General features: G+C 43.4%; 1 protein-coding gene across 1 annotated transcript in view; it reads left to right on the forward strand.

The window, feature by feature from the left end:
* LOC139653119 (disintegrin and metalloproteinase domain-containing protein 33-like) overlaps window positions 1-22,775 on the forward strand; it is a gene marked incomplete at its 3' end in the record, with an annotated part of 96,815 nt that overhangs the window by 14,707 nt on the left and 59,333 nt on the right. Inside the window, exon 3 of the mRNA XM_071530071.1 lies at window positions 10,333-10,412. Coding sequence (XP_071386172.1) covers window positions 10,333-10,412 — 80 coding nt within the window. The remainder of the gene's footprint in view (window positions 1-10,332; window positions 10,413-22,775) is intronic.

Here is a 22,775-nt window from a genome sequence, read left to right on the forward strand (position 1 = left end):
TATGTTTCTTTCTGGGCCACGAATCGTTCTAGCGACGGCATTGGCTCGCTAGAATGTAAACAACAATTTAAAAATGTCGTTACAAAGTGCAAATAATATAATTCAGATGGAGAGCTTGAGAAATTGTGATGGTCAAGCCGTCTCATTTGTGATTACTACAGCAGAATAAAATGGAGCTGACATCGCGATTCAACATTTTTGTATTGCTGAACGATTTTGAAAAAATATCTAATTGCGATTATTTTGACTGATATTGCAATTGCGATATGATTTGCGATATTAGAGGGAATGATAATTTTTACATCATTATTCTCATTTTCATTGAAAAACGTATTCAAAATGATTATGGTGTGATTTTTGCGGGGATCTGTACCAAACAAAGATGTTTTCTTAAGTCTGTAGAATATGATGTGTAGGCCAGGACATCTCTGCAGCACCACAAAATTTACTTTAAAATGGTATTTTGACACATTTCGCCAAATATTGCGCCTCCTGCGATTTGAAAATTGCAGTAGGCCATATTGCGATTTCGATAAAATTTTGATTAATTGTTCAGCCCTGTATCGCGATATATTGAATTTCGATATATCGTCCCATCCCTAATTAATATGTAATCAATCAAACATGGCCCGGCCCGTATGTGATTTTAAACAAAAGGCCAATATCAGCCCCATATATGGTCAAACCGATATACTGTATATTGGTCTATTCCTATGTATGAGTGAGAGAAAAGATTGAGTGTGAACATTTCCACACGCTCAGTGTTTTTGATTTCTCTCCCGGGTTCCACAGCGGTCGGCCACATACGGCTCTGAGTCGCCGTCGGGGGGAAACGGCGGCCCGGGACGCGGCAGCTGGTCCGTCTGCCCATTTCATGCTCCCTAAAACGAGACGTTACATTTACAATCTGCACTGTCCAAGCCCATTCCCGTCTGTGAAACCGAAGCGGGGTGGGGGGGGTGTTTTCTTTTCTTCAGGGACCCGCGGTGAGGGATGGCTCCTTCTGAGGGAAGTGCTTCAACACAGACGGAAAAGCAGCATTTTTTTTTTTTTTTTACTTATGCTTTTTATGGTAATAGCGTGTATTTATATTTTTCAAAGTGCCACTCTGCTATTGACGCATGCTTTTCAAGTCAAAACCCTGTTTGCTGTGGCTGTCGTCTCTAGATAAAGAGGAGAGGATAGTCTGAGTTGCAAAAACACAGGTTGGTCTTGTACACTTGTCACTGCAAGTATTAGAAAGCATTCCTATGTGGTAATAAATTTAACTGTTTTTAGCCTATTTACAAAATAGTAAAATCAAGGCGATTTGGGCCTTTTGAAATGTAAATGATTTCCCAGCTAATTTTGTTTTCTCTAATCCTCGGACACTATTAAGCTTCCAACGAACATAGAAAGCGTAGCCGGGGATGCAACCGGTTTTGCGTTTTAAGCATCTTAGAATTAGGGATGAATCACATGGACTAAATTCCCATTGAATAATGGGAATTTAGGAAAAAAAACAAGCTTGAAACAATGTGAAACCGATAGTGTGGAAATAAAGATTTTTTTTTCTCTCAGAGCGCTTCACTCCTTTTCCGGAGTTATTTGAAGTTTCACAGTTTTTTCCCGGGTCGCTGAGGTGTCTAAACTAGGCGGAGGAAATGAGTCGGAACCCCCTGCGTCAATTAAAACTGTAATCATGTGTCATGTATTTCTTTATTTGCTGGAGTATTCTCAAGATGTTCGATTGTTCTAATTACTTGTATTATCTTCAATCATCCTCTGCTAGTCTTATTCTTATCTATATTCTACTCTTTGCTGCTTCAATGACTCAGTTTCCTCTTGGGGATCATTGACGTTTCAGTTAATCTTATCTAATCTAACTAAAGATGTTCCTCATTTGACTAAAAACTGTTTTTGTTTGTCAAGCCATTTACAGTTACCGAGTATACTCCAGTGTCTCAAATTTCTGATCTTTTCATATAAATAAGTTACCGTTTTGCTACTCTCTATCACCAATTGACACATTACAATAGTGATTCAACCTCATGAAAGCTTTTATATTTGCTGTTCTAAACACTCGGTGTTGGGTAGCTGTTCCTTGGTGTTGTGCCAAAATATGTTTCCCCTCCAAAATGTGTTTCCCGTGGTGGTGTGTCTTGATTTCACACCAGGGAAGAAAGTAACATCTTTTCAATTTTTGTGGATTGTTTTACTATCGCTGGCTTTTCAAACAGTAAAACCTAAAAAAAAAAATTCCAACAATGACAGTAGCCTACTGAACGCAACCTAGCTAGATGCCTCACAATGAATGGAGATCACTCTTGTTTATGATCTTATTATCTTAAACCACAAGCGTCTATTGATTGTAGAAACAAGTTGTCAGGCTAAACATTAGTTTGTCATTTATTAAGCACATTTTCCTCATGATAATTTCCTTAGGGGATACAAATTTTGGCGTAACACTGGGAAAAGTGATGCATTTTATGTTTGTGGCAGCAGCAACTGCTGTTTAAACAGAAGTGGGTAGTTAGCATGAGCGATAGCCACCATGACTGAACAGACAAAGAAAAGAGAAACTCAAACTGCATCAACAGGAAATCCAAGCTCCGCCCACACTGTTTGATTGACAGGTGACCTCTGGGAAGTGCAGTGCAGAAACACCGCAGCAATGAGCACTTAGCCCCAAAAATGGAAAATAATAAAAAAAAATAGCACAGCAATAACCACTTAGTAAGAAAGATGGAGACAAAATCCAAAAGTAATGAGGTCTGACTCATACTTTGGGTATCTTCACAGGAAGCACACAGGGAAATAACGGTGAAGGAGAGATGTCCTACATATGCTTCAATAACACACTTCTGATTACATCCTGTCCCACATTTTCATTTTACCATTTAAGAAAAACACATATATCCATCCATCCATCCATCCATCCATGAAGTCCTCACATTTGACATCTTTTGGTTCCATTCAGTCAAACCTGAAAGCAGAGGTTCAGAATGGGTATGAGAAAGCAAAAAGATTCCTCTAATCAGCTGGGCACTTTCCTTACACTAGTCCAAGGTGTATTACATTACATAGTACATTCTGTTATAAGCCCTCCGGTTTTGTCAATGTTTTGCCTCAGATAGTTCAACAGGGTTCAGAGCGGCGCTCCGTTTCCGATGTGGATTTTAAATCTAGCAAAGTGGGTCGCTGTTCTTTGAGAGGCTGAGCTTCACCTCTAAACACTTTCCCATCGTGAGTTTTTAAGTTTGCGGAGCTACCCGACTTGTCAAATTCATGCCGGAGGAGCCGAAAAAACCCACTGTATGGAATATAACACCTTCTTAAACATAAATTGATTTTCTCTGGACCCGGGGGCGGCCGTTTTTTTTTTTTTTGGAAGACGTGCTCCGCTCGCCCTCTCTCTCTCTCTCTCTCTCGAAGTTCGTCCAACTCTCTCCCTCTGCCTCGGAGCGCTCGCAGAGGTCGTAACGTCGCGGAGAAACTTTCCGAAAACGACTCCGCGGGCCCTCTCTCCGTCTTCGAGACATAAAAACTATCCCGCCGCACTAACACAGCTGTAATAGGAGAGACAAGGAGGAGAGGAGGGCGAGGGACAAGACATGAAAGGAAGCGTTTAAAAGATCATTTACCGCAGAGCGCTCTATCTCTCTCTCTCTCTCTGACTGTGAACGGATGCCCCGAGGTTGGCGTTTGAGCGGGCGGATAAGACGGTGTATCCAATGAGCTCTCTGCTAAACTGGGGAATGAGGTTTAGGATCTGGGCTGGAGGAGCGGCCCCTCTCATCCGTTTTTTCCCTCTCCTTATCCTCTCCCATCCGTCCATCCATCCACCGCCTCCTCATTCTTCCTCTGCAGAACGGGGAAGATCGGCTTAGCCAAGCACACATGTACACATTTTTTTTATAATTGAAAAGCCTCACTGGAAAAGAAGTGGGGGGGGGGGGGGGGGGCGTGTCGGGTGTCGCATCCGGGCCGTCCGGCGTTTATTAACCCCCCCCCCCGAAGCCTCGTCTGGCTGCGTTCGATCATTCTCGGTGATGGAGGACCTCCCCCCCCCCCCCTCTCCACCTTCTAATGCCGCCGCCGAAGCCATTAGCCGAAGCCTTAATGTTTTTCCGCAGAGAGGAGCGGGAGCGCCATACCGCCTTGTCATTTGTTGACTTTGGCACTGAATGAATATTGAATACAGGGGTTCATGTTTCCTGGGCCCTGCACTACCCCCCCCCCCCCCCCCCCCCCAAAAAAAAAAAAAAAAAAATGTACGGCTTAATACCAAACAAGACTCGAGATGCTCTGCAGCTTCAAACATTTCCTTGGGAAATGTGTCAACAGCTGTGAGGGGTTAGGGAATTTGGCCTGCGCTGTGCACAGCCAGATAACATGTGATTTTTCATACTCAATCTCAGTTAGGGTTAGAGGAAATTTGCAAGGCAGCTTTTAATCCTATTTTGCAGCTTTTCGTTTGAAGCCTTTCACTATGGGCAGTGTGTAATAGCAGCTGTGTTATAAAACTAACACAGACTAACTGTATCTGGCCTTTTAAAAAACATCCGCCTGAGACAAATTGAGTGACTCGCTGCCGCTCGTACCCAAAAGTCGGATCGATGCCGCGTCTTTGCCGTTATTGCCCTCTTTATCAGCTCGAAAACGGACACCACAATAACCGTCATTTCTCCAATTAGCTCGAGTGGATCGAGTATCTGCTCTCCGGGGCCATGTGCGCGAGGTGGTGGGCGGTTTGGGACGAGGAGTGCATCGTGGGAGGAAGAGTAGAGCTCCAGATGATGCCGGTGTGTCAGACGAAGTGTTGGCGAAGAGGAGAGAAAGCGGGATTCCGTTCAGCCCCGCTCCACTCATTATTTAGCCTGAACCCTATATTTTCCCGAAAGCCTCAAATGTCACGGAAATGTTTCTCCCCCCCCCCCCCCCTCCGCCCGCCTCGAGCAGTTATAGGCGAAGCACCGCTGACATTTTATGGATTCCTTTCAGTCTTATCAGCTATTAATTGGTGACCTTAGCTCGGGGGGGGGGGAAGCATTTGATCCTCCCCGCCCCCGAAGAAACAAGGCTATCAGAATTGTATTTCAAAAGTCAAATTTGCCTCTCGGGTGAGTTTTTGATACGGAGCACACAGCACAGCAGATTGCACGGCTTACACAGCCACCGCGGAGCCTGTGTGGAGGTGTTATTTAGCTATGCAGATTGCACAATGAGCCTACTTGACAATGACGCCTAATGGATTACAAAACAGAGTGGGTGACGAGTCCCTTTGTGAGCGCCGCGAGGATTTTGACGCCTTTTTTAGGAGCATATGTGACAAGAACACGGAAGAGGCCCGCGGCGTCTTATGAGGCCCACTCGCTGGGCGCCATTGTTAAAGCGGTGTGATGGACCTTCTCTGTGGGCTCTCAGCCCAGTCAGTCGCTAGCTAAAAGGGTAAACGGCAGAAAGAGCAGTCTTGCTCGGTAGGGGGTTCGGGTTTTGTGTTCTCGGCTTTGGCACAGTCGGCTCTCGGCAGCTCTCGGCACCACTTAATTGCGCCCGATGGGGACATGGTGTTTCAAAACTAAATTTCTGAGTCAGTGAATGAACATACAGTATGTTCAAGGGGCATTAAATGATAATTCCTTTTTTATGCCTCTGCGCTGGTGATAGCCGTGGCAGGAGGCATTATGTTTTCGGGTTGTCTGTCCGTCCGTCCCATTCTCGTGAACGCGATATCTCAGGAAAGCCTTGAGGGAATTTCTTCAAATTTGGCACAAACGTCCACTCGGACTCAAGGATGAACTGATTAGATTTTGGTGGTCAAAGGTCAAAGGTCAAGGTCACTGTGACCTCACGTCCATCCCATTCTCATGAACGCGATATCCCAGGAACGCCTGGAGGGAATTTCATTACATCTGGCACAAACATCCACTTGGACTCAAGGATGAACTGATTAGAATTTGGTGGTCAAAGGTCAAAGGTCACTGTGACCTCACAAAACACGTTTTTGGTTTTTAAGAACTCATACGCTAATTATGACAAAATTTGACATGACTGTCTAATAGGATAAAATTATGAAGTGATGACATTTTATATCCAAAAGTTCAAAGGTCAACTTCACTGTGACATCATAATGTTTTGCTTACCACTGTAGCTGAGAAAACGATCTTGGGTCATTCTACAAAAAAAAACGGTGGAAGTGCTGTCACTTACTTTTGCAGACACCAAAATCCTTAAAGTTGACCTAATAATCACATTAATTATATATGTTCAATAAATAAAGACTGTCCTCGCAATGATAAAACAAAGTTTATTGGCGGAGGCATACAACCGCAAGGCGATTATTTCTATTTATTTATTTATTTTTTACAGCTTTTTTATTTATTTATTTATTTATTTTTGCAGCTGATTGAACTGAACGCATCACTGGCTCCCCATGCTAGTTTGTTTTTAGCACACATGCTTGCATTGTGGCAGAAAACACCCAGCCTGACGAGGAGTTATTACTCCTCTATCCTAACTCCTCCAAGCGATGTTTGGAAGGTATTTGGATTCCCCCTCAGCAAAAGACAAGATTCAGCAGAACTCAAATCTTTCAAAAAATGGAATAACGGAAAGATCACACATTGTTATTTCATTCCGGATATAATATCTATCTGTTTAGAATGCATGTAAATTAAACCATTTAGGTGAAATTGACCGCCCTACTGTAGATCCTTATGTACCTGTAAAAGTCAACAGTCTAACCCAAAAAGCATTTAAAACATGTACTTTGAACACAGTAACACTCATGCTGCAGTTGCACGTTTTTAAATAGCTGTGATTGAACGATCATCACATGACATTTCAGTTATAATAGTCCTTTTGATACTTTTTAGCATTGCTCACATGCTTCTTTGTCTTCTTTGTTTATCTGTTGGCTGCCAGTCTTCTGCTTCATGTCATATTGGAAGTAATAGAAGAACGGGGTTTTGTTGTTCAGCTTGAAAGCTTTCTTCACGTGTTTTACTCGTTGGAGCGTCCACATCCAAAATCATTTGTATTTATGAATTTAGAATAAACCATAAATGGTAGAAAAACAGCAGATATTTCTCACTTTCTGTAAGTACGGTTGATTGTATTAGTGTGAATACAGTGCGGTAGTGTGATAATTTTCATTTTTAATACCTGCCAACATCTGTGGATTCCCTGCTTTGTTTACCGCTCGTGTTGACACACTTCCTCAATTCCATACAGTTGGGAGATATCAGAGCCAGCAAAAAATCCCATATATCCTACTTGTAAATAGGCTTCAGGCAATGGATAATCATAAAATCGGATGTAGGCAGGCCCCATTGCAGTGTGGGTGTTGTGACTGCTTTGTCAGCAGAGAGTAGCACTCTCTGCGATCTGAAGCTACATAAAACTACAGCAAAGTAAGCGATGAAATTTTGAAGACAATCAATCGTCATGATGGCAAAAAATAGCAAAATAAAGCCCAGGTTGAAAATAACCGGAATGATCCTTTAAGTACGATTTTTACTGCCCTGTCGCACAAAACGACCATAATATATCTGCAGGGGGTTGATCAATACCAATGACTTGATGATTACTTGGCCACATTTCTAGCTTTCCAAACTCACTTTTCCGACCCGTACTCTGCTTTGCAACAACAACTTTATTTCTGTCAGGTCCAGGCCACCGTAAGCTTTGCCAGAGATCTGTCGATGTTGCAATTCCTCGGTCGCCGGAGGTCGATAGAAGTCATAGATTGATTCGCGGCCCTTTAAATGCGTGTCAAGAAGACTCGCGTCAGGAATAGCAAAAGCAGTTCTAATGCCAGAGCGGGTGGCCCCTCTACACTCCCTGTACACTTTGATCCATCTATATCATCCCCTCCCTCCATCTCCTTCTTGACCCCTAACCGCTTCGTCTCTCTCTGCTGTCCGACAAATCTGTATTTCACATTCACCGCGGCGTTCGCTCGCGCGGTTATTGTCATGCAGAGCGGTGATAACGTTCTTATTTCTGTGTTTCTCTGTCCGGCTCCTCATTAGCAGCCCGGAGCAGGTTGATTGGGCCCTGTGTGGCAAAAGCCAAAAAGCCGGAGAAGGGAGGATGCAAAGCTCTAGGTAGGATCGACGAAGACAACAACACACGCAGCCGCCGCCACCGTCCTCGTGCTGAGAGGCTTGATGCCCGTTTGTTTTGCCCTTAGCTGATCATTAATTCTCCTCATTGGCTAAGGGAGAGTAAACTAGAGAGTTACTAGAGAGTTTCCTAGACATTCCTTGTGATTTAAAAACTTTATCCGGCGGCTTCTGTCATTCGTTTCGGGTTAAGGGAGATCATTAAAAAAAGTATTCTCGCCACCTTGTACTGTGGGTGGTCAACTCATTGCGTATTCTTGTGTGTGTGAGGGAGCGTGTCAGCACGGGGGGAGACGGAGGAAGCGGAAATGATTCAGACTGGATAAACCTGAGACTAAGGTCTTAATAAGTCTATTACGCTCCAGCCTTATATTGCATCTTGTTCTGTCTTACGGATGATATCGGCTAAATGCTCCCCGGAGTTGGAATTAAAGTCCTGAAAATCCCCGAGTCCGCTCAGCTCATTGCTTTTCCTGCCAAAGCGAAAAATGGTGATGTTACAACGTTATCTGTGATAGAATGTACAGCCGGCTCGGGCCGACGTGTATGAATCACTCCATTTAAATTCAACTTCCCGAGAAGTGTTTTTGTCAATTTGGAGTCAGCCCATGATTCATCTGAGGTAATCTAGTCATGTTGAGATCCTTGCTCGGTGAAAACGAAGCCATTATTCTACGTAACCGCATTGCCGCAGTCACTGCAATCAACCCTGCGAGAGGAATGCGAGGACCAGAAAAAAGGCACATTTGTCTCTTAGTCTTGACATATTTGTTTTGATTTTTAATTTGCTTTTTTTGAGGTTGGGTTGGTGGTGATTGTTTGGCCATTGTCATTTGCGTAGGTATGAGACAAGACAGTAATTAACTCGAGGTTTCATACTGTATTCTGCAACTGCAGCCCTTGAACTGTTGGCACTAGAGAGTCTCTGTCAGCATGAGTTTATGCCTGGGTATTGCAGAAGAAATTGCTTAGAGTACAAATCAGAGAGGCAACTAATTAGGGAATTAAACTGCATAAAAGACATTTAATTAATTGCATTTATCTTTAACTACCATAGTAATGAAATAATCGCTGCTAGTCCTCCTGCGCTGAAGCTTTGGCAAGACTAAGGTCACAATACATATGCATTTGTAAGGCTGTTTGGACGGGCAGTTATTACATCATACTTCTTGATAGTGGTGGAAGAAGTACTCTGATCCTTTACTTAAGTAAAAGTACCAATACAGCAATGTAAAAATACTCCATTAAAAGTAAAAGTCCTGCATGAAAAATCCCACTTAAGTAAAAGTACATAAGTATTAGCAGCAAAATGTAGTTAAAGTATTAAAGTAAAAGTAGTGGTTTGGTCCCTCTGACTGATATTTTATTATATATGACATCATTAGATTATTAATACTGAAGCATCAGTGTGTAAGCAGCATGTTACTGTTGTAGCTGCTGGAGGTGGAGCTAGTTTGAACTACTTTATATACAGTTAGCTAGTTTAGTCCAGTGGTTCCCAACCTAGGGGTCGGGCCCCTCCAAACGGTCACCGGATAAATCTGAGGGGTCGTGAGATGATTAATGGGAGAGGAAAGAAGAAAAAACAAAGTTCTGATACACAAATCTGTTTTCAGTTTTTGGACTTTTTCTCTAATCTTTGGTTTTTGCTGAAATATTAGATCATTTGAACATTTATTGAAATGAAACCATGTGAGGTTTAGAGGGAAAAATCACTATTTGGTGGAGCTGTTAACAACTCATAGACATCTGAAATGTGACCCGACTACACACTGCTTTTTGTAAGACGTCAAAAGCCAAAAAGGTTGGAAACCACTGGTTTCATCTTTAACAATGTGTTGTATTTTAAAAGCTTGTTATATTATCCATTGTGTCAAATCTCCATCTGAAAAGTAACTAAAGCTGTCAAATAAATGTAGTGAAGTAGAAAGTACAATATTTCCCTCTGAAATGTAGTGGAGTGGAAGTATAAAGTAGCATCAAATGGAAATACTCAAGTAAAGTACAAGTATCTCAAAATTTTAGTTAAGTACAGTACTTGAGTAAATGAATTAAGTTACTTTCCACCACTGCTTCTTGATGATAAAGCATTTTACTGCCATCGCTCATCCTGTGTGTTACCTGATAAAAATCACCTACATAAAAACCCCCTCAGAGCCCATGTTGACCTCATGTGCAGGACTGTGCATCTCATTAACCTTCCCCGTGCTTTGTGTCCCCGCAGGGCCGCAGAGGGGAAGGACAGTGACGGTGCAGTGGCTTTCTCAAGGCCGGACCAAGAGGGAGGCCGGCACCTCGACGCAGGTCAGATATCCCATCATGCCTTCCTGTGACCTTCGTTTTCAGCGGTGCTCTGTTCCCCGGTCCTGGTCCCACAGACACTGCTTCTAACACTGCTTCTGTCTATTGGTTTACATTTCTATTTCTATTTCTAATACATGGGGCTGATCTTGACCTCTCTTCAACAATCAGATATCAGTCAGTGTGGTTCACCTCTGATATGATGGATATGATGCAGTTTGATTGCATATTCATTGACATTTTGTAATTTTGCAATGTACTGTATGTGACCTCTGACCCCGTACCCCTCTGGTGAAATGCATACATTGAGAGTGCGTCTCTAGGCTTGTGTACGCAATGAAACAACCATGTCTAATACAGTTATCGGGAGCTCTGACAATTCCTGTGGTAATTGGGAGTCTTAAGCGTTCCTCATAGCAAAGGCGGTCTTAGCTCCGAGATGCGTTCTGTGAAAACCCCCGGCTTTGTCACAGTCTGGTTTCTGTGGATGAACGAAGGACGTCTATTCTTGTGGGGGTTTTTTTTGTAGTCGTATCCGGAGGGGCCCGCTTGACTGTGTGATGTGGTTATTGATATGGAGGCTTTTTTTTTTACTGCCCCCGTTTCCAGCCTGCAGACCGCCTCATCCTACTCAACCTCCCCCGGTGCACACACACACACACACACACACACACACACACACAGGTGGGAGGACGATGAGATAAAAGACTGTGTGCCCTTTAGAAAAATGATGAGGAGGGAAGGAGTTCTACACCGGTGTTGCTAATTCACCAGCAGTCAAAAAGAACTGGGCAGTTCCAACTTAGCACAGCAGATTCCACACAAGATTAACAGCAGGACATTTGCTGTGGAGTGTGTTTTTTAGTTTGTCAAACCGTCCTCGAGAAGTTCCCTATCAGGAGGACCTAGACAGTGCTAATGATATAGCAAGGTTTTGGTAGATTTGCCGTAAGTAATGAGAACATACAGTAGATGCTAAAATCATCCATGTGTCCCCGGCAGATCATTGACTCTGATGCTCCAAGCTAACACTTCAGCATACACTATGTTGAGTTATGGTAGGCCACTAGCATTATGTCATTTTACGACAAAATAAGAATTTATAGCAGCTCTAAAGTCAAATGGTAAGTCTTTTTTTTTTACGTTTAAAAAATAAGGTCATATTTTGAACTAGCTGGGATTGCTTTTCCTGTGGGAAGGTCTCTGATGTTGTGACACTTGGAGCATGACTTGTTTTGTTTTCATAGCAGGGTGATGGGTGATGGGAGACTGTTTACAGCTAAAAATAACTGTGCAGTCTATGAATACGCATTTGCTCACCAGAAATAGACCTTACAAAAATAAACCTGGCTACGTAAGTTATATTGACTTAACCCCCTTGACTGTGTCATTTTTTGAATTTATTAATCTATAGGTCATATAATAAAAAAAACACTAAGAACTTGTTATTAGTCAAAGGTCAGCTTACTTACTTGGATGATGCCTCTGACCTGCTATCACTCAACATAGTGTATGCTAAAGCAGTGATTCTCAACCTTTTTCATATCAAGGACCCATAATTTAGTCCACATTAGGGCCACGGACCCCCATTTGATGAGTTTTGCCTCTCTGACCCAAGTCTGAGAATATTTTTTATTGTTAGATATGATTTTGTCCAGAATTCCAAGACTATCTGTATTGCAGGTAGAGAGATAACAGAGAAACTATGATCAAAACAGTCATTCTTCTACATTCTCTAATTGTGTTAACTTCTTGTTAATGAAATAATGCTGAAGTTAACAATTCATCAATTTGCTGGGGACCCCCTGGAACCCTCTCAAGGACCCCTGGTAGGGCTGGGCGATATATCGATATTATATCGATATCGTGATATGAGACTAGATATCGTCTTAGATTTTGGATATCGTAATATCGTGATATGGCATAAGTGTTGTCTTTTCCTGGTTTTAAAGGCTGCATTACAATAAAGTGATGTAATTTTCTGAACTTACCAGACTGTTCTAAAACAGGGAAGGAAACCTTTTATTTTGATCACAGTCTTGTTTTAATGAAAGTGCTTGTGACATCTCACATGTGGCTTTGACTTACAACTGAACATTTAGCCTACTTAGTAGAAAATACCGAGATATATATCGTGTATCGCCATTCAGCCTAAAAATACCGAGATACGATTTTTGGTCCATATCGCCCAGCCCTAACCCCTGGTGGTCCCCGGACCCCAGGTTGAGAACCACTGTGCTAAAGTGTTATTATGGAGCACCAGAGCCAGTGATCAACCGGGGACCCATGGATGAGTTTAGTGTCTATGTTCTCATCAGTTAACATTGAAGTTGACCAATGGAATAATCTACCGAAAAACTTGTATATTCTATAACTTGTGTATTCTTTTAAGCTGAATGGCGGCGATCATTATGCTTATTCTGCACAGCCACAGGTTTGAGTCATGTTGTCAGTTAAGACTATGAGTTTGTCACTGCCTCTGCTCACTGTTGTCACGAGGAGAGTTCGCATCGCTTTCGTTAACACCACTGTTGTTGTTTACGCCGTCTCCGAACGCAGCTTGTTTCCGGAACACATCGGTCACCGTTGGCAACCGGGTGATCTCTTTAATCTGGAAGCCCACAGGGAGAAGAGTATAATGCCTTATCAGTTCTCTGTATGTTCAACCCTGTCATGTTCTCATCATGCATTCCCCTATGGCACTTAAGGGGGTGGGGGTGGGGGGGGGGGTTGTACTGGGGCAGTTCCCCTGTTTGTGGAACTGCAGGAATGTGAAGCAGGGCGCGGCTGACAAAGAGATTGCACTTTCAGTCATCTATACCTGAACAAATAAAGGTTCAAATAAAAAAATAAAACACACACACACACACACACGCATCCAGAGAGACCCTCTGTGGCCGCCTCGCCTTACAACAGAGCTGCATGAACCAGGAAAAGATAGAGAGAGGAAGGACAAGTTCAGCTACTCTTGGAGGCCAGCGACAAAAAAAAAAAACACATCTAAAACAACACTTCTACATGACAAAGAGACAATGGATCTTAAAGTGATGTTGAACTTTGGTAGTACCTTGGGTTCTTTAGCTTCCTGGCCATGATATAACCCCAAAATCAGCAATTCTCTGTTAACTTAGCTACTACCTAAGTTCAGCATGCGGCTCTCCCTCCCTTCTCCCTCTCCCTCTCCCTCTCCCTCACCACGTGTGAAACAAATGAAATCCTGGAAGCCATTTTTGCGGCAGCTGTGCAGATGAGTAACCGTGGCCGGGCAGCTCGCGTCCAGGCACCCGAGCGACTGAGACCTTGTTATGTCGGTGATATCCGCCGCTGTTAACAAGGAGTTGGCCGGAGCGGTCCGGCTAAGCACGGAAACATGGCTCCGGGCCCCGCTGTACACTAGCAGATGTCCCCGCTTGGCCCGACGCTAGCCTTGGCAAGAGAGAGAAAGAGGTGGGGTGGGGCGGAGGGATGGAGGGAGGGAGGGAGGGAGGGAGTGAGTGAGAGGAAGAGAGAGAGTTAGCCAAAGCTTGAGGCGCGACCCCCTCGGAGAAGTCATCAGTCTTATCCTGGGCCGGCGTTCAACAAGCGAAGGAGAAAGAAGAATCTCTCTCTCTCGAGTTCAGAAAACAACTGACTCTCACTCCAAATGGCAAAGCACCATGGGAAAGACAGGGCTGACAAAATAGTTGCTGGGAGGGAAAGTACCGAGTGGAACATTAGTGAAGTTTTTGCACATTTTTAGAATTGTTTATTGTGTAATATTGAGTGATTAAAATCAGCTTTTGCCATGGAAAATCCAGGTCAGTCAGTCCATCACTCCTCTATGCCTGCACACCATCAAACTACATCATAGTTTACAGCTTTTGAGAATATTCTTTTCTACAATTAAAGGAATAGTTCACCCAAAAATGAAAATCCTGTCCTCATCTCCTCCCCCTCATGCCAGTTGAAACACAGGTGAAGTTTGTCCATATAACACACAGGGAGGCTGCAGCACAACTCCATAGCAGCCTTCTCCAAAACAACTGAAGTCAGTGGGGACCAGTTCTTCAGAGTTCCAAAAAGACCTACAGTATATTTACACCATCATTTAGTGCAAATCTGAACTACAGCTGATTGATTTGCAACAGATAATGGTGTATAGGTCTTTCTATTCACAGTGTGATTGTTTGGCTGTTTTTGTTTTGGAGCTCTAAAGAACAGGTCCCCATTGACTTCAGTTGTTTTGGAGAAGGCTGCAACCAAGTTGTGCTGGCAACCTCCCTGTGTGTTATATGGACTAACAAATTTCACCTGTGTTTCATTTGGCATGAGGGGGAGGAGATGATGACAGGATTTTCATTTTTGGGTGAACTATTCCTTTAATGCCTTTATTGAGCAGTATTTAACTAAAAGGAACACCACAATCGTCTTTGTGTGTTCAGAGAGAACTATGCATAATTGGTACGAATTTGTAGAGAATCTGTACTCGTTTTCTGAAAGGATTTAGCATTTATGCATGAAAACGTTCAACATTAATGCATTAAAGACCAGAGCCAAGTTCAAGAACTCCTGTGCTTGCGGCAAAGTTTTCTGAAAGACGTTTCATAATGTCGATTTAAGGACAAGCGAAATCACCGGAGCCCCTGAAGTCGCTGCAGAAATCTGGAAGCGTCTGAGTACAGCGCCGTGTCAGGCCCTCGTCAGCTCCTCCTCATCTTCCTCTTGATGATGCGGCGCGTGTGTCTCGGCGCCGGCTCCCCCCGCGGCGGCGCGGCGTGTAATTGACAGTGATCATTTAAGGCGTCTGGCGGCCTCTCGCGCATCTCAATGCTCGCGGCGGGGCGGGAGCGCGGCGCCCCGCTGAGGAACATAACCCGCGCCGGATGATTCGGGCCCATGCGCAGCTCATCTGCATACCGGGGGACGCCGCGCTAGCCGGCATGCTAACGAGCGGATGGCGGCGCACGGCGGGCCGGCGTCAGCGTTATGCGAAGCGGAGAAGGTTACCGGCGGTACGTGAGAGTCCACCGGCTCCGGAGGAAAGGGATTAGACCGCAGTGAGGAGGCAAGGTTGAGGATTAGCGGTGGTTGGTGGCACATTTTTAATACTTGCCCTTACAGAATGAGAATGCCTCTGACATCAACAACACAACAGTGTAACGTCTTATCGTCATTGATTTCTGATTTGAATTGATACACTACTCAAGGTGCCCAAGGTGGAAATGGTATATCCGCCCTCTGGTTGGGTTGCAGGGTCATTTATAGTGACGGGAATTACGGCTCTTTGAAGGGAGCCGGATCTTAAGGCTCCGTTGCTTTCCCATCGTTCTTTTTTCTTTTTTTTAGGGGGCAGGGGGTTACTAGGTTTATCTGCGAAATATTCTGATTTGGATCAGATTCAAACTTAGACATCCCACCAATATAATTTCATTTTGCATGTGTGGACTAGGTTTAGCAGCACTAAATTACTCGTATTGCCAGACCTAATGTCAATGATCTGCATTGTAAACATTACACAAGGTGACGCCAGCTCCCTCTGCTTTGTCAGTGAATTTACTACTTTGAATTTACCCTCTGTATGAAATGTGTTATGTAAATAAAGTTGCCTTGCCTTGAATGCAATTCATGCAACACTTAATATTAGAAAACAATTAATTGGCACAATAAAAAAACAAGTATAATGAACTTTTGTGCAAAACAGATTTTACTGCAAAGCAGATAGATAAACAATTATCTGAAAAATGTAAGAATAAATAGTAAAACAACTGATCAATATATATATATATGTATATCTGGCGCGTCAGGTTAAGTGGATTTAGGGCAGGCAGTGAAATTTCGGCACAACAATAAAAAGAACGGTTCTCACCAAGTACGAGTCGGTTCCCTTCGTTCGTACCAAAGAGCCGTTGAAAAGAATCGGATCGTTCGCGAACGTAACATCACTAGTCATTTAGGAAAGGTATTTAAACTGATGCTGAACTTAGGTAATACCTAAGTTAACAGAGAATTGCCGATTTTGGGGTTATACCATGGCCAGGAAGCTAAACAACCCAAGGTACTACCAAAGTTCAACATCACTTTAAGATCCATTGTCTCTTTGTCATGTAGAAGTGTTGTTTTAGATGTGGGTTTTTTTTGTCGCTGGCCTCCAAGAGTAGCTGAACTTGTCCTTCCTCTCTATCTTTTCCTAGTTCATGCAGCTCTGTTGTAAGGCGAGGCGGCCACAGTTTTGTTGTTCTTGTGGATTGCGGGGTCACCCGGGGTTGCGGTGTCCCCCGTTAAGTATCTTGCACAAATATACTTCGGGCTGCACGGGGGGGGGGGGAATGGATGTCCCTCTAGTCGGCGGACGACCTCACTAACCACCCCGCCGCCCCGACGTTCAGCCAGAAAAACAACTAAAAGACCGAGACCGAGTTCATCAACTGGGCATCTTTAACGGCAGCAGTCACCTTCTCCCAGACAGAGGCAGCACCCGTACACTAGCAGAGGTTTCATCAATCATTATTTGTTGTTTCAGCCGCAGCCGCTCTGGTTTAGATCCTCCTGTTATTTATCAGGGGAGTTCAAAGACTCACCGTGGCCTCTGTCCTCATCCTCCTCCTCGTTTTTTTATCTGCCAGTCTTCCTGGAGCTCGGCAGCATCTTCCCCATATCCTCCCCCCCCTCCCCGCCTCATCTTTCCTTTCTGGCTCCCTAGTGATTAGATTATCTCTCACCTCGCCAAACAAGCGGGAGACGGGCTGTGACATTCACCCTGGCAAGATCAGGTAACGCACAGGGGGGATGGAAAGCGATCCGTGGCTGATCCAGACGGCGCTGAGCTGGAGGGAGGGAGGGGGGGGAGGGGGGGAGGGGGGGGGGGGGCATACAAGTAGCCTTAATGCGGATGAGCTTTTGCATGCACATCACACAGTCACACTGATGATGCACACTAGGGTTTGACCAATATGGCTTTTGGAAGCCGATGCCAATGTTTTTGGAATGGAGCTGCCAATAGATAATATTTTGTGCTGATATTTTCATGCCAGAAAAACAAACAAAATCCCCAAAAATTACGAGTATTCAGAATTTATGAAGAGCATCTGAACCAGTATTTAGACCAAGAGGTACTCAAACTCTCCGTTGAAACCCAGTATAATAACAATAAAATCAGATCAAAATGTCTCGTTAGAATCAGTTCAGGGCTTCCCATAGACAACCAGTGTAGTATTGATCAATTGTACACTATATATAATCAATCAAACTGCATCAAATCCATCATATTTGACTTCCAGATATCCAAGTTTGAATAAAAGCCCAATATATCCACAGGATATATTGACAGAATGATACATTGGTAACCCAAATGCACACACACAACCATGAAACGGCATTGAGCGCCCATTACCAATGACTCTTACATAACTGCCTCAGACAACCTTTTCTACAAATTTCCCCCCCACTTTTGCCTGGCATTTCCCCCCCCGACGCATTTGCAAGGGAAGATTCGGGGCACTTTGAGCCGTCAAGTGAAGTGGAATGGCTTTCATAAGAGTTCAGCGGAAAAGTTCAGCATGTCACCGGAGATGAGGAAGTTGTAGGTCGGATGTGCCGTGCTCTTCCCCGTTTGACCGTCACCCAACATCTGCAGCACCTTGTTTCATCACCCACATTTCTTTGGAGGTCTTAGTTCTTCATGATTCGAGAATCTCTCTTCCCCTTCCCCACCATCTTTTCCAACCCTTCCCAATATACGTATGTGAAAAGGAGGGCGAGTTGAAACAAATCTGATTCTCTAGTCCCTGTAACTTTAGCTAAGCATGATGGACTTGTCTTCGCTCTTTGCTGTAATTGAAGAAATAGCTATATATGAGCATCAGTCCAGACTTCACTTTGTTATGCTAGGCTTTCCAAGCATGAGGAACTGCTGGCTACCAGATACCAAAATCTGTCTCCTTTTACCCGTAAACTCTTGTGTTTTGGGGTTGTTTCCTGTAGCTGGTTCGGATTAAATTCTCACTCCTAACTGATGGTGGAGTACTAGATTTTCCTACTCAAGTATACGTATTGTTACTTTGCTGATATTTTACTTAAGTAGAAGTGAAAGTACTGGTGTAAAAATCTACTGAGGTAAAAGTAAAAAATTAGCTCATTTAAAATGTACTCAGAGTAAAAGTTACTGATACTGATTACTTTTTAGAAAAGAGAACGTTGTTAGATGTGATCTTTCCCATGCAATTCTAAAATGATGAGAGTTCACATTTGATTCTTTTAAATAGAAAATTCGGAAATTACCAAATTACAAAAAATAAAGTGTACACAGTAAAGCCGATCGTTCACTGTGAACGGCTTCACAATTTGTCCATTTATGATTGTCCAGTTTCTGTTGCTTACGGAGAGAGACACAATATTTTCACTCTGTAACGGATGTGACTTGAAATGTAGTGAAGTACAATACTTAAGCAAAAACGTACTTAAGTACAAGCAAAATTACTGCCCTTAAAAAATACTCCAAAAAGTACAAGTACACAAAAAAGCTGCACAATTACAGTACCATGAGTAAATTAGTAATTAGTGACTCCCACCCTTGCTCCTAACAAACCGCACCACAGTTTTCTCAGAAGAGAACCGGACTAAAGGAGTAAACTGCCCCTTTTTTTGTTTTTTTGTATGTGAGATATTCACATTACAGTTGACATATGTAGGGCATCCTGGTGGCACAGTTGGCCAGAAGGCCTACCATGTAACTGTGACATCATGGATTGGAATCTGGCCTTTGTTGCATCATCCCCTTCTCCTTTACACATCTTTCCTATCTTTCTCTGCTGTGAACTATCTACTAAAGCAGAAACACCATGAACATATTTTCTAAAAACTTTTCTAAAAAACGTCCAAAAGGCCCCAACCACTGTCAAATGACTGTTATTTAAAATTTTGGAATTGAAATATCTCAGCAATCAAAATGTAATCTCTTTCTGTCCGTGTTGTTAAATTTTCATTATGATGGCAAGGAACGGAAAGTTGGAAACCTCCTTTTCATGTATTTTCTTGTAAGGGAAAAGATGAGAGGAAGAGAAAGGTTTGCATTCGTTTGCCGTTGGCAGGCGTAGCATGCAATCGCTGCGATACACGATCGGCAGAAAAAAAAAAAAGGAGATTACTTCTTACCCTTTTTTTTTTTCCCTCCTTGAATCAACAAGAGCGACCGCTTTGGTATTGTGTACACTAGCGAGAGAGAGAGAGAGAGAGGCCAGAAGTTGAGATCCTCCACCGCTATATCCCACAATTCCTGGCCTTTTGACGATGCCACGTTGCTTCTATCCGCCGGGACCTTGAAGACTCGGAAATGTCAAGACCCAGTCTGACTGACAATCACCGCCGCCGCAGGCACTGGCCCGACATGTTAGTTAGGGGGGAAGCAGAGATGACAGGAAGAGGAAGAACTGGAAGTGGAAGACAAAGACTTATGGAGTTTTTGTTCCAGAACGAGACACATTTGACTCTAACCAAATGACTGAAGGCACTGAATTTAAACTAATTCTGGTACTTTTTTAAAGGAGCGTGGGGAACGAAGGTCATTGGTTGACTGAACACCTTTACACACCAATATTTCAGAGATATTCAATGAACTTTAAAGAGTAACTAAACCCCGAATTCAAATCTGTGGTGAAGCCCGACACCTGATGTTGAAAGGTAGGGTACCGAACTGGCCATCTGCTATTGGCTGGTCTTTGGTGCCAGGTGATGTCACCACCTGTTGTACTCTATAGAGCAGTGGTTCTCAACGTGGGGTCCGGGGACCACCAGGGGTCCTTGAGGGCACTCCAGGGGGTCCCCAGCAAATTGATGAATTTAAACTTCATTAATTTGTCATTTTAGAATGACTATTTTGATCATAGTTTCACTGTTATCTCTCTACCTACGGTAGAGATAGTCTTCTGGACTAAATCATATCTGACAATACAAATATTCTCAGATTTGGGTCCGAGAGACAAAATCTCATCAAGTGGGGGTCCGTGGCCCTAATGTGGACTAAGTAAGGGGTTCTTGATATGAAAACGTTTGAGAACCCCTGCTATAGAGGGTGACATCACCTGGCAGCAAAGGTCACCCAATAGCAGATGGCCAGTTCAGCACCCTACTTTTCGTTTTATTTTAGTTTTTTTGTTTGTTCTCTCATCTCTCATCTCTCATCCTTTCATCCCACCTGAAGTGTCAAGTCTGCATTCAGGCAAAAAAAAAAAAAAAAAAAAAGTAAACATTTGCGGAGCAGAATCGTGTGAAAAATAGTTCCTTCCCATCAGGTGAATAAAGCAAAAAGTAAACCGTAAACACCGATCTGGAGACGGACCCAGATGATTGTCCTGTGCTGTGGCTGACAGGAAGGAGCCGAGCTGCAGTCTGTTAATTGTAGCTGTGTTCGCTTTTCTCTCTTCCCTTTGTGTACATCTGGCATTTGTGCGCTCGCCTGCGTTTCTGCTTTCGGTGCGTTGAGCGAAGTCAGCAATAAACCGCTACATCCGTACTGCTGCCGGGCCCACCTTCCCACCGGTGTGTGGTCGGGTTTTCGGCCCATACCGATATTTCTGTATCGCAGCTGCTGATAGATATTTATGCCGATACTCGCTACCTTTTAAATTTGGTCGTTTTCAGGCCCCAAAAATGACAACTTTCCCCCAGAGTTGTTTTCTTATCAGGGTGGAAAAGCCTCTGAAACTGCATTTAGAGCGTCATGGGACACTAAAACTCTCCACTGACATCCATACTAATGACATTTTCTCAAGTGGGTTAGCAGTTTTGTGAAGCAGGGTGATTCACACCATACCTGTTCAGCGGTAGGGGAAGACATTAGACCAGTGGTTCTCAACGTGTGGTCCGGGGACCACCAGGGGTCCTTGAGGGGGTTCCAGGGGGTCCCCAGTCAAATTGATGAATTGTTAAACTTCAGCATTATTTCATTTACAAGAAGTTAACACAATTAGAGAATGTAGAAGAATGACTGTTTTGATCATAGTTTCTCTGTTATCTCTCTACCTACAATACAGATAGTCATGGGGTTCTGGACAAAATCATATCTAATAATAAAAATATTGTCTGAAAGACAAAAACTCATCAAATGTGGGTCCATGGCTCCAATGTGGACTAAATTAGGGGTCCTTGATATGAAAAAGGTTGAGAATCACTGCGTTAGACCTTTAAATGAACAAGAAAACATTATTGAATAATTATAAATGGATAAATAAAATGTGCGAAGAAAGTTAAATTGCCTTGCAGGCTTTACATAGACTGCCACCAGCAGCAAAAATCGAAATATTGATCGAAGCCTGCTGTGTGTGTGTATGCATGTGTGTGTGTGTGTGTGTGTGTAAATATAACTGTGTGTACATGCAGGATATACAGTACATAACCAGTATGTGTGTCCAAGTGTGCTCATGTGTACATGGGGACTTCATGGGTGAAGACTCCGGCTATTGAACAGAGCCGGAAAATGCCAGACAGCAACCCAGGAGAGGACAGCTGTGTGTGTGTGTGTGTGTGTGTGTGTGTGTGTGGAGGGAGGACAAAAGGAGAGGAGTGGAAGTGTCAACATTCAGCTTTCATCACTTTCCCCCGCCCGGCTTTTTTCCCTCTCTTCCTCTCTCTCTCTATCATACAAGGTCAGGCTGCGGGGTCAGGATTTTGAAAGCAATAGGGTGTGTGTGTGCCTACAGTTTGTGTGTGTGTGTCGCTTTACATCTGTTTCTGCGCGCCTGAAAGCCCATATTGTCACGACCGCTGCATTATAAAACCCAAACAAAATGGAAACGGTAATTTCTTGCAGCCCAAATCCAAGCTGTCAGTCTTAATTTGAAACGTTGCAGCACAATACCGTGGGCCATGCGGGGGCGGGATAGCGCTGGAAAATATTCAGGGAGGAGGAATTACATTTTGGAAAAAATAAAAAAAATAAATAAAATAGTCTGCCACACTTCAAAGCGCCAGATTGTATTATATAAATCTGAATTCATTTGGTACAGTGCTCGTGTTTCGGGGAGAGCGGACTGTTGTTTGATTTTGCGGTGACTTAACGTTTTCGAGTGCCTCCGACAACAAGAGGATTTTTAAAAGGCAGGTGAGAACCGCTCACCGTGCCACCTGACAGAATGGATTCCCGCTCTTGGCTGAATAGCGCGGGAGATAATTGATTATATCTGTACACTCGGAACGAAAATATCCAATATTGCCCGAGGAAATGTCAAGATTTTATTAGCCCATTATGATGAATACTTATGCATCCACTGCTCTGTAAAAAAAAAAGGGAAATTAGGATAGCGGTTTCATTAACTATCAAGTCACTCCGGTTTACCCCATTTAAAATGCAAACTGAAGGTGAGATTCATGTTTTTATACATTATTTAAACGTGC

The sequence above is a fragment of the Centroberyx affinis genome, unplaced genomic scaffold (assembly GCF_046629955.1).
Source record: "Centroberyx affinis isolate AG114_WGS23_722 - 3 ecotype Tasmania unplaced genomic scaffold, CSIRO-AGI_Caff_v1 ptg001878l_1, whole genome shotgun sequence".
NCBI lineage: Eukaryota > Metazoa > Chordata > Actinopteri > Beryciformes > Berycidae > Centroberyx > Centroberyx affinis.